The sequence below is a fragment of the Sturnira hondurensis genome, unplaced genomic scaffold (genome assembly GCF_014824575.4).
Source record: "Sturnira hondurensis isolate 20B ecotype Veracruz unplaced genomic scaffold, ASM1482457v3 Scaffold0021143, whole genome shotgun sequence".
Lineage (NCBI taxonomy): Eukaryota > Metazoa > Chordata > Mammalia > Chiroptera > Phyllostomidae > Sturnira > Sturnira hondurensis.
Genome location: NW_028093774.1, coordinates 8,556,678 through 8,571,850, shown reverse-complemented (window position 1 = coordinate 8,571,850; position 15,173 = coordinate 8,556,678). Strand labels below are relative to the sequence as shown.

General features: G+C 48.5%; 1 protein-coding gene across 6 annotated transcripts in view; it reads right to left on the bottom strand.

Annotated features, from left to right (window-relative positions):
- TTC7B (tetratricopeptide repeat domain 7B) overlaps positions 1–15,173 on the bottom strand; it is a 209,687-nt gene that overhangs the window by 124,739 nt on the left and 69,775 nt on the right. For all 6 annotated transcript variants that reach the window (XM_037031805.1, XM_037031806.1, XM_037031807.1 and 3 more), the window contains one exon: positions 2,036–2,114. In XM_037031805.1, the coding sequence (XP_036887700.1) occupies positions 2,036–2,114 (79 nt within the window). The remainder of the gene's footprint in view (positions 1–2,035; positions 2,115–15,173) is intronic.

The window sequence follows — 15,173 nt, the reverse complement described above, 5'->3', positions numbered from 1 at the left end:
GCTTCCCTCAGCTGCCAGGTTACACAGATGTCAAGCAAACCGTCACTCATTATGTTAACAGTGGCTGGACTTTTTCGGGACAGACCTCGTATAATCAGTTACTTACACGGTGCTTCCAAAGCTTGGAAGACGCTGTTCTTACTGACTAGTTGAGAAGTTATATGGAATGTTGGGAGTGGATCAATTTGAGGAAAAAGACAACAATTTTTACCCACGTTTTGCAAAAACGTGGGTAAAAATTTCGACTTGTTTGCACTTCTTAAGTTATCTATAAATCACATCAAAATGTACATAAATGCTGAAGACCAAGTGAGCTGTGTGTGCGTGTGTGTGTGTGTGAGAAACCCATCTTCTCTCACCACCCCTCCCCGTAATTCGAGGACAGCCTGTGGCTCAGCCACCTGGCCCCCTGAGTTGTACGTCTGCAATCAAAACTCTGGACACACCAAAAGGAAGGTAGAGCCTCGTGTTCCACGGCAAGCACTTGCCTTGTCCAACCGCATACTGTCCCACAGCATTCAAAGGACCCACCAGAAAGGGAGGGCCACAGCACCAGTGACAAAAGACACTGCAGTCTCACATGGGGTTGCTACATCACCGGTGACAGGTGGATTTGCTGGCGTCCAGTTAGCACCAGGCCTTCACCCAAACACTCAGGCACTGGCCGGGGCTCTGAAGGGCAAGCTATGAAGGTGCAGTTAAGGAACACTCCCCAGGGGAAAGCGGAAGGTGCGACAGGGAGGAGGGAGAGCTCAACAGGAGAGCCAAGCTGGTGATCAACCAGTTTATTTACCTGGGCTTTATATTTCTCTTCTAAGTTTCAGAGTGAGTATCATTAGTTGAACAAGCAGGCACAGCTCAGGGTCTGATCTGCGTTGCTCTGTGCGGGTCTGTATGAATCGTCAGCAACGGCGTCCGGGAGGGCTTAGGTCTACCTGCCTCACAGGACCCGTTTCTGATGTTTCCACAGAGAGCACCACTGAGGGGCAACTGCAAAGATGCCCAGCAACAGTAGCCATCAGAGAAAGGTAAGTCAAAACCCTGATGAGACTTCACACCCACTAGGATGGCTACAGCTGAAAAGACAGATAATGACAAAAGCTGTCGAGGATGAGAAAAAATTGCATCTTCGTAACTTCTGGCGAGAATGTACAACGGTGCAACCATTCTGGAAAACAATCTGGCAATCCCTCCAAATGTTAAAAATAGAGTTACCATAGAACCCAGCAGTCCCCCTCTCAGGTACACGCCCAAGAACAATAAACACACAAACCCACGTAAGAACTTGTGTAAGAATGTTCACAGCACATTATTCATAACAGCCAAAATGTGAAACAAGGCAAATGCCCATCAGCTAATAAATAGATAACTAAAATGTCTTATATCTGTACAATGGAATATTATTTGGTAGTAACAAAAATGAAAGAAATACCGATGCAGGCTTCAACATGGATGAACCTTAAAAAACATAATCCAAAGTAAAGGAAGCCAGTCACAAAAAAGAACACATACTGTCTAATTCCATGTACAGGAAACACCCAAAACAGACAAATCCATAGAGACGGAAAGCAAACCAGTGATTGCCGGGAGCTGGGTATGAGGAGAACGGAGACTGACTACTAATGGGTGTGCAGTTTCTTTTCAGGGCAATGAAATGTTTTGAATTAAATATTAGTGACGGCTGAACAAACCTGTGCATAGACTAAAAAGCACTGACTGCAAATGGGTGAATTGTATGGTATTTAAACTATATCTTTTTTAAAAAGATCTTACTCATTCATTTGTAGGGAGGGGAAGGGAGAAAGAGAGGGAGAGAAACATCAGTGTATGGTTGCCTCTTACAAGCCCTCACTGGGGACCTGGCCCACAACCCAGGCATGTGCCCTGACTGGGCATCAAACCGGCGACCCTTCGGTTTGCAGGCCCCCACTCAAACCACTAAGCCACACCAGCCAGGGCTGTAAACTATATCTAAATAATATATATATGAGAGAGAGAGAGAGAGAGAGAGAGAACACTCCTTCAATACACTCACCATCCGCAGGTTTTGAGTCGTTCTCGTTTCGACCGCTCTGAGTAGCTCTCTGAATCTCCCGACTCCTCTTGTCAAGTTCCTGTGTGCACACAGAATTGACAGGGTTTCCATCTGCTGCGCATTCATATTAAATATTTTATACACATAGCTCCATGCATTTTGTCTACAGAAAAGCTGTTGGCTAGATTTTAAGCAAACAATGATTCTGAATGCGTCTGTCCATCTTTGTTCAAATCTGAAAAATTTGACCTGGGACTGATGAAATTTTCTGCTTCCACAACCAAATTTTCTCAAGAAAACAAAAATTGGAAAGTCAATTGTGAGGCGGCCCCCACCAGCCCCCAAAGCAAGATATCTTGCAAGAGTCTAGCTTCACCCCTACAGTGGCTGTAGGGTTCTCCCGCTCTGTTCCGTGGCACTGAAGCTGTCTTTTCTGGCAAACGGGGAAGAGGAATATCCCCAGGGCACTGCCGGCAATGTAGGGGAAGGCCTCTTGTAACTTGTATGGGTAAGACAGAGGTCAAAGGTGTGAAAATCGAGGGGCTCCACCAAACAACCACCCCCATCTTTGAGACCACAAATCACCGCCCCGCAAACCCATCACCCCACCCCTCCTGCCCCAACCCTGCAGAGAAGCAAGGCTCGAAGGCCCCTTCTGCCAGCAATGGTATGAACACGGAGCCTGAGCTGCCTGGCTGTGCTCCGGACACCTCTCGTCTTCTGCCCTGCCTGCCTCCCAGAGACATGTTTGCTGACACATTTCGTTAGGGGACAAATGATTCTTTGGTAACATCCTGGTCGACATATCCAAGCCCCACTTGTCCTCTCTGAAAGCCGGAGGCTCAGCCGGTGGCACTTCCGCACTGGTCCCTTTACATCGAGCGCTGCTACCACCTATGACATAACTCGGGGATATTTATAACCTGCTCATTAGGACGCATCTCATCTTTCCAGAGCGCCGCGGAGCGGGTCAGCCGGTGCAAACCTGTCAGCCAGCCCTGCAGGCTGTGGCAGGTGCTCTAGGCATTTGGCTCGCTTCTTGGATGACATTTTAAATTGCACAAAGGTATTAAATCAAATTGAATGTGGGTTCTGTATGTTACAAACACTCGCAAGGGCTATTAATTCGTCTCTTATACCAACACGACATCCCAGAGCTCTCATTCACAAGAACAGCCCCAGAACCTAGGTGAGAGTTTATTGGCACAGGCACACAAATACTCCCACATTTCTCCCACCCACACGGATCGGGTGATGGCAGACCAGAGAGCTTTACAACGGCATAAAAAGAGAAGCTTGTACTCAGGACACCAGGCAGCGCTGAAGGAAATCTAACAGCGACGTGAATAAAAATTAGGTAACAGGCCCTGGGACATGCAATCTGCTTTGCTTTTCCCTTCATTGGTTTTTATGGGACCTGGCTCTCAGGCAACAAAGCACATTTGCTCTGGACGGAAGCTCAGCTCTCTTCAGTAGCAAGGGGGGAAGGAAACGGTGACAGCTAACACATGGACGGTAGGACGGAGTGGTCTAATTTCGTTCCAGGATCACAGATTAAGCTCCTGCAATGTGTGATGTATGACAGGAACGGCATTCCGACCTGCACGCAACGAGTGGGGTGGAGGCAACATGACTGGAGACCCAGGTTTCAAGGGCTGGAAAAGGGGTTTGAACGGGCAGTTTCGAATCCAAATCCTGTAGCTCAGGGGAGGCTCCAAGATAGGAACTGGAAGGAGTTACTTATCCAGGCACAGAAGCACCGAATCTTCTAGCTATAAATGACCCGCCACCAGCCAGTCCTTGTGGCACAGAAGTGACATGGCTTGCTTAGGTTCACAGACCGAGTAAGAGGGTGAGCCGGGAGCTCGGTCACCCTCTTGGGCAAAAGAAATGTAAATTCTCAGGCTGAAGTGCAACTCTAGGAGAAAGAACAAAATATGAATGCAAAAGCTCAGGTCTCTGTTTTGTATCATTAATATGCAAATTACTTAATATACATACACAGTACAAAGTTCATGCATTCCAGTGATCACAGTTAATGAGATATTCCCAGCAACGAGCTCACAACTAGAAAAGAAAGTCCATTGGCCCAGGTAAAGCAGGCTAGTGTCCAAGGCTGCTGCCTCTGCTACCTTAAAGAGAAACCACAGAGGAATTCACCTCCCCTCAAAGGCGCAGGGTGGCTTCTCCCATGCAGGACCGAGGCCCTCTGGTGGACGACTGGGGGAACTCTCTGGGACGGAAGGGATGCCCACACACCCTAACGCAAAGCCAGCTGCAACTGAGGGCGTATTCCCAAAGCACCGACATTACCTTGGAAGCAGATACAAGTTTTTTCGAACTGTTTCTAGTTTATTGGAAGCAGATACAAGTTTTCCTCGAACGTTTCTAGTTTATTTCTGGAGAGAGTTAGGATTCAGAAGCAAATTCTCCCACAAACTGGGAGGCATCCTGCTTGTAAACAAAGGGTCCCTAGTAACCGAGGAGGCCTGTCTCGGCAGACCCGGGGCTGAGCCGGTCACGGGGCCCGTGGAGCCATGGGGACGGCCGCAGGGCTGGCTGTCCAACCACAGACTGATGTGACAGCAGGAGGAAGGAGGAACTGAAGGTGAAAGCCTGTGCATTTTAAGTATGAGAAAAATAAAGAGTATCCCCAAAGCAAAAACATGCAATTCTCATTGACACCTACACCGTTCATTTTTAGCCACATAATTTTATTCAACCAAGCATTTTCACTGTTGATGGCGGAATAAAAAACTTTTTAAAATCTGGATGGATCATCATGATAGAAAGGAATAAAAAAGGAAATTAACCTGCAAGAATTACATTCTAAATGCTATGAAATAACCCAATTTGAGGGGAATAAACAAAAGCCACGTGACTGCTTTTGAGTCTCTGAACTATTAGTTTATCCTGAAAATCTTGAGATCTATCAACTCTCTGGAAGGAACTGCTGCTTAAAACCCCCACTCTGAAATGGAGAGAGAGAGCCGCAGGGTCTCCCTGGTTTGGAGGGTTTCCACGGACCCTTGACATGAGGTCATTCATTCCGTTCCACCACCCTTGGCAGGGCAGCATGATGTCAGAATTCATTAGGGTGAACCATTCTCCAAGCGAGCAGCGGGTGCTTCGGCAAGCCGTCGGAACTCAGGGTTCACTTCCTGCACCCTGCTTCGGCCAGCTTCCTGAGCTGGGTGCACTCCTGCCTGGGCCAGATGATTCCCAAGCAGCTCGGCCATGGCCGAGGAGAAAGGGTCAGCCAGTCCCTGAGCACCAGCCTGACAAACAGGCGAAATCATGCTTTCCCTTTCCAACATGGCTGCCTGCCGCCCCCCCGCCCCCCCCCCAGGAGGGAGAGCTCAGGCCAGTGTCCCTGCCTTGCTCTGTGCAAAGCTAGGCAGCCTTCTCCTCCACCTCTGCCAGGAAAGCCCACTCACTTGCCATGGCAGCACATTCTTCTTCCCCCTTGACCCACTGCCACTTCTTTTCTCTTTTCCCTTTTCCATCAGGTTTCATCTGATCTCTTCCTCCCAGGGCTTGTCTGCTGGCCCTTAGGTCAGTGCAAAAGCATGACTTCCTGCGGACCTGGGACGGCGCCACTCACCAGCACGTGCCAGCACGCGGCTTGCCTCTTGCCCCTGGGCCCTGCAATTTACATTCCATGTACAAGCCTATGGAGGTGCCTGGCTCCGTCCTACGACTCTGAGCCACAGTCTCAGAGTTTGAACACTGTCACCTGGACTTCTGTGCCGGCACACCAAGGGGGAAATGCACATGGGAAGGAAGCCAGAGCCCCGAAATCCAACTCGAAGTGGGAAACTCAGAGACTGAGAACCACGTCACCTCCTGATGGGTGGATGCTTCAACAGCAAACTCAAGACAGTGTTTTGCGTTTTCTCTTGTCATTTCTTGGGAGTACAATGGGAAAATACAATTCTGCCCCTTAACTTATCCTTCTGAGTCATCTCCGGCCTCAGACTTTGGCCCGGGCCTGCAGTCACTGGTACGCAGACTCAACGTTCTGACATGAGCAAAATGCTTTTTGTGCTGGATGTCATATACCCAGGTAATAAGAAAAAGGTATCCTCTGAGAGTTATGTTCAGTATTTTTTCCCTTCTTTGTGATTGAGAACTTTATAACTGGAGGTTAGTGACAGAACATGTCAACACAATAGGTCTTTTAGAGCTAAGATCCTCTGGCTTCTTGCATGATTATGGTATCAAGTGCCAGGCCTGTCCCCAAGGAGACACTGGTGAACCAAGGCCACCACCCCTGCCTCGGGGAGCTTAGATGGCTTCACATCCCCCATAAGAACGTAAGTGCCTCAAGGACCAAGCCCTTTGCTTTGCTCACCGGCATGTCCCACGTCCCTCAAACGGAGGCTGGCACACAGAGAGTGCCCCATCAGCATTCATGGAATGAGTGAAATTCAGAACTACTACACGCTCAGGAACCAGGACCACAGGGGACACATTTCCCACCCGTTCTCGTCCCCTTCTCTCTCACCGCGTATGACTGGCAGGCAGTACAGACAAGCACCCGCTTCAACAGAATACAACTCCTCTGTCCTCGGTGGCTCTGCAGCATGGGTGCCCCCTGTACCAAGTGACAGCTTCCAGGCAGCCACGTGGATAATGAGGATTGTCCAGACACTTCAGGGAAGCATTTCAGGGAAAGTTTCCGAAGGCGCTTTAAGCCATCCTTCAAGACCCGGAGAAAAGGCTACCCTTGGGAACCGCTCCCAGCTTCTCCAGGAAGGAGGCACTCGTCCGCCTGCTGCCCGCTGGTCTGCACGGACTTGGCGCCCACGTGGCCCTCCACACACTGAGTTCTGTGTCTGTGTATGTCCTCCCACCAAACCGTGACCCTCTCGGGAGCACAGGCCCACCTGCCTCTCCACATCCCAACCGCCTCACAGAGCCAGCCGGGCACCCAGTGACACTTGGTAAGCTGTGCACCACCCCCCAAAAGAAGAGAGTGAGCCCAGCCATATGTTCTGAAATCCCTTTCCCGTTCTCTTCGCTGAAGAGTTTCCTTAGTAACCAAGGCAATGAGTAAAGCAGACAAGTCTCACAGTGTGAGATAGGCCTATCGGGATTCTGCACTTTGTCCACACAGAAAACTCTAGAAAAATAGGATCTATCACACATCTCCAGGTCTTTTTCTCTTAGTTTTCAAGCTTGGGAGCCGCCTCCCCTGCATTTATGTAACCATTAGTATCATCTCTTTGGAAAAGTCTGAAATGAAAACCAGATATCCCGTCCTGGGAAGTGGGAGAAGAAAAAGACATCCTTCACAGTCCAAAAGGACACTTCTGGCTGGCCATCAGGGAGCTGTTTTTCCCAGAATGGGTTCCGGCTCCTGTTCGCTGTGTACACACTCTTCACTCGTATCCAGTGACATGCATTTGTGAAGACAGATGGCTTGCTGCACTCGGGGGCCAGGGATCAAACCCACAACCTTGGCCTCGTTAGCAAGGACTCGCTCTGATCCTCGGGGCGAGCCAGCTGCAGCCTAGATATGGTAGTGGAGGGTGTGACAACCGTCCACTCTGGGATGTGGACAAACAGGCAAAGCTTCCGGAACTCTCATTTCAAACCTAATGAGAGTTGTACTAGGCTTAACAACATTTTTTTTTGACTACCTCAGCAACGGAGGCTTCCTCGTGACCAAAGGCGAGGAAACCGGGCGCTGGGGTTGGCCAACCGGCCGCAGGCAGCTCACAGGCAGGCCCCGCCCCTGGGCAGCAGACGTATGGGTCCAAAGGGGCACCAAGAGCCTGCTGGGGGTCAGACAGGGACATGTGCGTGGGTCCTTCTGACATGGCATGTGGAAGGCCTAGGGATGACAGCTGGACAAACTGCCCCAGGGGCTCAGGTCAGAGAACAATGCACCCTCTGCCTGTGCCTTCCCGCTCACCCAAACCCCGAGTCTCTGAGGAAGAAGAAATCTAGACAGGCTCGCCGGGCCTCATGTCCTTCCTCCCCTCCACCTTTTGGAACGAGTCAAAGGATATCTATCCTCATTCACAAAATACATGGTGAGGACCTACTGTGCACAGGGGAGGTGACAGTGGGCCAGCCAACCAACACCTCCTTGTGGGCGTGGGATGACGCTTGGCTGAGCCCTGGAAGCCCAACAGCATGGGACACAGTTGGACTCCTTCGTCTAATGAAATAGTTTCAACAAAGCCAGGATCTAGCATATAAGGGTGGGCTGCCCTTCAGAGCATTCACCTGGAAACCTATATCCCCGTGTACAAACCTATATTTAGACAAAACCGAACAGGGCCTCTGCAGCCAGACCGTATGGCCTCACTTCCACGCTTTGTGACTCACCAGCTGTTGGTCTTGGGGAAAATGCCCGCACCTCAGTGTTCTCATCTGTAAAATGGCAATAACAGATGTACCCGCCTCACAAACTGGCTGCAAGAATTCAATGAGTTAATACCTGTAGTAAGTGCTTTTGGGGTTTGCCATCGTTACTACTAGTATCCTCAAAACGTGGCCGTTGCTCAGTTTGGGAATGCTAGACTCTATCTTCCAGTCAGTTTACAGCAGATGAAATCTGTTTTACTTCTTTGGGGTCATTTAATTCTAAAGGAAAAATAAAAGGTGTTCCCCAGTTGGACTCATTCCATCACTTTGCTATTTATTGAAAGCCTATCGTGTCCCCAATAACAAAAGACAACTGGTGTCAGATGAGGATAGAAAAGTGCTCCTTCGGTGGGACCCTGTGGCCCTTCTCCCAGGAAATGGTGGTGACATCTCCCGAGAGTGCCAGTGTCCTTGGGGAGGAGTACAGAGTCTCCATCACAGGCCCTGGGGCCGAGTGCGACACTGGCGCGTGGAGGGACTGAGGGTGCCAGCCACCGAATCCTCCTTGTCCTACCTCAGTCAACAGAGCTGACACTGGTGACGTTCTGGTCAGTCAACAGAGCCAGGCCACACTCGAACACGTGAACTTGGGTGGCTGAGCCACCAGAGTGGTGTCAGTGGCTCCCACTGGTTGTGTGGGTGGCCGAACAGCCAAAGCTCCATGAGAGTGTGATACGGAGCTGACGAGAGAGAGCTAAGCGGCAACATAACTTACTGCCCCTGAGAAACACGTGTGCCCCAGCCCCAGCCCAAGAGGGAGACAGGCACACGTAGTGTGACGCAGGGGCTCCAGATGACCTGCCTCATAAGCAGGGACAGAATCACACGGGGCAGGATGAGCACCAGGCCAGTTCCATATTCATTTTAAAAGTCAACAATCAAGTGGAAGAAAGACCCAGTCTAAGAGGTCCAGACGGTCTGCTACCACGATGACTCCAAATTAACCTGTTCATAGCAGCAATGTCACGTAGATGAAAGGACTTCCAACTGTCCTGTTTGTCTAGCCAACTGGGCTGTGGAGACGGAGAAGGGCAGAAAGGACACTAAGGGGAAGACAGTCCTTCTACACGTACCACCGCTCTTGAGCTGAGGGTCAAGGGCAAGGGTAAGAGCACAATGTTCACTTCCATTTCGATATGCATTTCCAAAACCACCTCTGGGGACAATATTTCAAAAGCTATGACTAAAAATGTCCAAGGGAGTTGTTTGTTGCTGTTACTCTTTGAAGACCTTTAAACACAGGGGTCACAGGTCCAAATGGCTTCAGGAACCCAGCTGGCAGCAGGGGTGGGTGAGGAGAGGCTGGGAGTGGGGCAACCCCCAGGGTGGGGCTCAGGCCCAGGCCTGCCTGTGGGGTCCTAATCCAAACCAGGCCACTCAATTGGGAAAGAAGAGGCTTGGCTGGGAAATTGGTAAATAAAAGCCTCCAACATTGTTTGTATCCCTACAAAGCAGTATGGCTTGGCTGGAGGTAGCATGGTGCCATTCTCACACATTCTTGTGAGTCACGCTCGGTAACGTGCTGGAGCCTGGGAAAGAGCTGTAAGTTGGGAATAAAAAGAAGAAAAGGGCAAAGGTCGAGAGTGAAGGTGAGAAGAGGAGGAGGAAGGGAGACGGAATGTGAGACACGTGGACACATAGCAAAGGGCACACACACTGGGGGATGCTAGGCACCCACTGGGGAGGGCAAGAGCAAGGGCAGCAGACCTCACCCTGCGCAGCCTGTGCCCTCGTCTGCACGGCGGGACTGATGCCCACCCCCAACGCCCGGCAAGAGGACGCCTGGAAAGCTGCTGGCCCAGTGCTCAAAAAGATGTCAAACGTCCCATTGCCCCGCCACCCGCTGCCTCCCACCACCCGCCATCTGGCCCTCCACTCCACAGATAAACATTTGTTGGGCAGAAGCCAAAGAGCAGCCACTGGTATGTTTGTGCATCTCTGGTTTAGCAGAAAAGAGTGCAAAATCAGAACTGTTTTCTATTACGTACTACGTCAAACTTTTCCTCTCAGTTAACAAGTCGTTTTATGAGTGAGAAAGCAAAGGCTCAGAGAAATGATCTAACATGCCCGTGACCGTCCTACAGCCCACAAAGAGAAGAGCTGGCGACTGAACCCAGGCCCTGAGTCCGGTGCCCAGAAAAGCTGAAGATGACCCTGTCACGCAGAAGCCCGCAGACAAGCTGGAAACTGTGACTAACTCCTGTGACACCAAACAAAAACATCGCAGGGGCAGGGGCGCAGCAAGAGAAGGTGGAAGACGGAGGGCCAGATGGGCCACACTGCAGGGGCTCTGAAGGAGGAAGGGACCCTCGGCCCCTGCCAGTGGGGGTGGATGACAAAGAGACAGCAGACCGAGTGCCAGACAAAACGCTGATGACAGAGAAATGGGTGTGTGCGCAAGCGGTTAGAACAAGCTTCTCAATCAAATTCTTTCATCCTGGCTGCTTTTATTTTGGCCCTTCCCAGTGAAAATTCACAACCAGTCCCTTGGCAGGCTCGACTATACCTTCGCACCATCTACACAAAAAAGCACTGCTTGGCACCTGAGCAGGGCAAATGGATCTGTGGGGTGAATGCTGAATCTGTCTGGGGGCAGGGGCTATGTCCAAGCCCCTTCAAGTCATCCACAAGAGCAGGCACTTACTAACAAACCTGCAAGATAAACTACAAGTTATTTTATGCTGTCATCCAGAGAGTCGCCTACGACGTCCGGCCCCTTCCGGCCACAGTCTGGGTGCTCACATGCGAGGGTGGAGTAGGAAGACCCAGCCACAGCCCCGGGCCCGCAGGGCTGCTGCGGGGACCACATGAGGCAGCATCATTGCTCAGGAAATGAGAGCCCCGTCATCACCTTCTGCTGAGACGACACTAACTAGTTCCAGGCCACCAACCAGCCCATTGCTCCAGGCAGTTTCCCCACAACCTGGTGAGGCACGCTGGGCATTGTCACTGTCTTCAACCTCAGAGAGGGAAACTGAGTCCCAGAGAGGCCTCGGGGTGCCAGGACTGGCACAGAGACCCCTTGGTTCCCATGCAGGGATGCCTCCTGCCCTCTGCTGGGCATTGCTCTGTCCCATCCTTTATTGCCCCCACCATTCTTTTTTATCCTTTTTACACTGTATAAAATATAGATACAGAAAGCCATAAAAAACAAACATATTGTTTAGGGAAGTATTATAAGGCAAACGTCCTTGTAATTACCATCCAAGTTTTTAAAAAAACCATTATCACTCACCCCATTGCACTTAACAGGCCCCGCCCTCCACCCAAAAGTAATGGGCTGTTTGGAATTGCTTCATTCCATCTCCTTATGGCTCAATCGCTCCAGCATGCAGAGTTTCATCTTGCCCATATTTTTTTTCTTACATGTTGAATCTTTAAAATCTCTTTTAATCCACAGGTTCCCTTTCTACCTCTTTCTTTTCCTTAGAATCTGCCGGTTAAAGAGGCTGAGCTGTTCCAGCTGCAGAGCTCCCCGTGGGCTGGAAGAGGGCACGGCCGAGGTGCGGCCTGGCACTCCCCTCTGGCCTCCGCATTGCTTGCAGGCGGCAGCTGGATTTGGGGGAGTGGCCACTTCAGTTTCGGCCCCTTTGCCGGGCTTGGCCAGTGGCGTGCTCATCCCTCAGGAGGCATGTCATGTCTGGTGACCGCTCTGTCACCTTAGCAGCCCTCAGTGCTCGGTGGTCAAGCACATTAACTCGCTGCAAGATAACAAAATGGCAACATGCTAGTTCTCTCACGGCATTTTCATTTACTGGCTGGGATCATTTTAGAGGGAGGTGTTTGGTTTATCTAATATTTGGTTTTCTAGTTCATATAGCAAAGTAGGATGAATATTTGGTTCTTTTTATTTACTTGGCTAGATACTAAGACACAACTCATGAATTTAAACATGTTTGATGAGTCTGTTGCACTTTTTACGCTTCTTGAAATTCGAACTGTCCCGTATTTGGCCTGAATTGTTTTAATGTGGCCCTGGAAATCCTTGGTAGCTTCCTTGCAGTCTGGTGTGCAAAGGTGTTCCAGGCTCGTCTCCTTTACTTCCTACTCCAGAGCAGGATCCAGGTTTCTTTCACTGAAAAAAGGTTCTTCAGCATCAGAGTCCAGGCGCTGGGCACAGTCCCTGCCGCTGAGTCAGGCCTCCCTCCCGCCCCCTCCTCCTCTCTGTCTCCTCTCTTGCACATACACACACACACATATACACGTATATACAGGGTGAGGCAAAAGTAGGTTTACAGGTGTTTGTATGGAAAGCAATACCATAATTAATAAATAACAATACAAGAACACACTGTTTTGTGTACTCACAACAGTAACCCGACGTCTGCCGCACCATGTGTGTACACAGACGTGCCCTCATACATACATGTACAGACAGACACACAGATACCAATCACATCCTACTGATATTTCCGATACAATCATTCAGATTCAGGAATTCAGAGGTTTTCTATCTTAAATCTCTTTTGTCTTTCTCCCATATGAAAAGTATTGGTTCTCAAGGACACAGGGGATAACAGAATTACAGCATTCTAGAAGAATTCATTTTCTCTATTCTGTGTTACACGAAATGTTTCAGAATAGCAATACTAATAATATCATCACTGTTATGATTTCTGGAGAGTCAAAAACTTATCTCCTGCATACACTATCAGCATGCTCCTTCTATTTTTTTTTTTTTAGAGGGGAAGGAAGGGAGAAAGAGAAAGAAAAGTTGCCTCTTGTACGCACCCTGACCAGGGGCCGAACCCGCAACCCGGGTATGTGCCCTGATAGGAAATCGAACCCATGACCCAATCAAATCCACCGTAATAAATTAACAAGAGTACCAGAGGTGTTAATATGTGGGTAAACATAAATATTGTACAAATACAAGATTTTAAAATGCTTTCTTTTAATTTCTAACAAATATGATTGTACTAATGTAAGGGAATAATTATGACACTGCATTGTGGTGTCTATAACATACAGACATTCACAGCACAGAGAAGGGAGGGAATGAAGCTACATTAGAGCCGCGTTATATACTTTACTGAAATTAAGTCAGTATTAACCTGAGGCAGACTGTGACCATTTCAGATGTACCCTGTAATTCATAGAGAAATCACCATAAAACATTTTTTTAAAATACAGGTAAAAAAATCATCAGAAGAATTAAAATGCAATACCCCAAAAGTATTTTTTAACACAAAAGAGGGTAACAGGGAGGAACAAAGACTCAAAAAAGACATGAGACACATGAAAAGCAAAGAGCAAAACGGCAGATGCAAAGCCAACCACACGGACAGTTGTAGGGAATGTGAATGGATTAAACACTCTGATGAAAAGGCAACAAGTTTTACACGGGGTAAAAAAGTAAGATCCAACTGCACACTGTAGCAGACAGACGAGATGCTTTAATTCAGAGACTCAAAGAGGTGGAAGGTAAAAGGATAAAAAAGACACGCTATGCACACAGGAACCTCGAGGAAGCTGGAGGGGCTACAGCAATATCGGAACAGACAGCCTGCAAGGGAGGACATGTCCCCAGAGACAGAGTGGCATCTCTGAAGGGCTTACAGCTCACCTGACAGCTCCTGGCGAAAGGCTGAATGCTCTCTCGCTGAGAGCAGGCGGGGGTAGGATTAAGGTGCCTGCTCTCCCCACCTGCATTTAGTATGGTATCGGAGGTGCTTGAAGGTGCAATGGGGCAATAGGTAGACATAAAAGACCCGTGAGGAAAGGAGGAAGTAAACTGCTTCTATTCACAGATGACAGGATCCCATGTGTAAAACTCCCAAGTGATCTTTCTAAAAACTGCAAGAACTAATTAGTAAGTTTAGCAAGGTTGCAGGACACAATATCCATATTTTAAAAAAACAACCAGTATTTCTTATACTAGCAAAAAAATAATCTGAAAATGAAGACAACAACTCAATTTATAATAGAATAAAATGAGTAAAATACTCATCGAAAATTTAACAAAAAATTAAAAACCCATAAAATAAAAGCTATAAACATTTTTGAGAGAAATTAAAGATCTAACTAGAGAGATCTCAGACTGGAAGACTCCCTGCGGTTAATAAGACAATTCTCCCTAAACTGATCTAGAGACCGACCGATTGCAGGGAAGTCCTCATCAAAATCCCGGAGGGCTGTGTTCAGTAGAAATCGGCAAGATGATTCTAAAACATATATAAAAATGTTAAGGACTGAAAATAGCCACAATAATTTTGAAAAAGAACAAAGTTAGAAGATTTGCACTATCTAATTTTAAAACCTGCTATCAAGCTATATATTCAGGACAGTAGGGCATTGGCTTAAGAACAGACACATAAATTAATAAAACCAAACAGAGACTCCAGGAATAAATCTTTACATTTATGTTCAGTTAGTTAATTTTTTACTAATATGTCAAGGAAATTTAACAGGGAAGGTGAACACTTCTCAACAAATGGTGCTTGGACAACTGGTAGCTAGATGCCCCCAAAAAGTAACTCGGATCCTTACCTCATGCCATACACAATTATTAACTCAAAATAGATTAGAGACCCACATGTAAAAAAAGTTAAAACTATAAGGCCCTGGCTGGTGTAGCTCAGTGGATTGAGCGCGGGCCTGCGAACCAGAGGATCGCGGTTCGATTCCCAGTCAGGGCACATGCCTGGGTTGCAGGCCAGTTCCCTGCAGGCCAACTTCCAGCAGGGGACACATGAAAGGCAACCATACATTGATGTTTCTCTCCCTCTCTCCTTCCCCTCTAAAAGATAAATAAATAAAT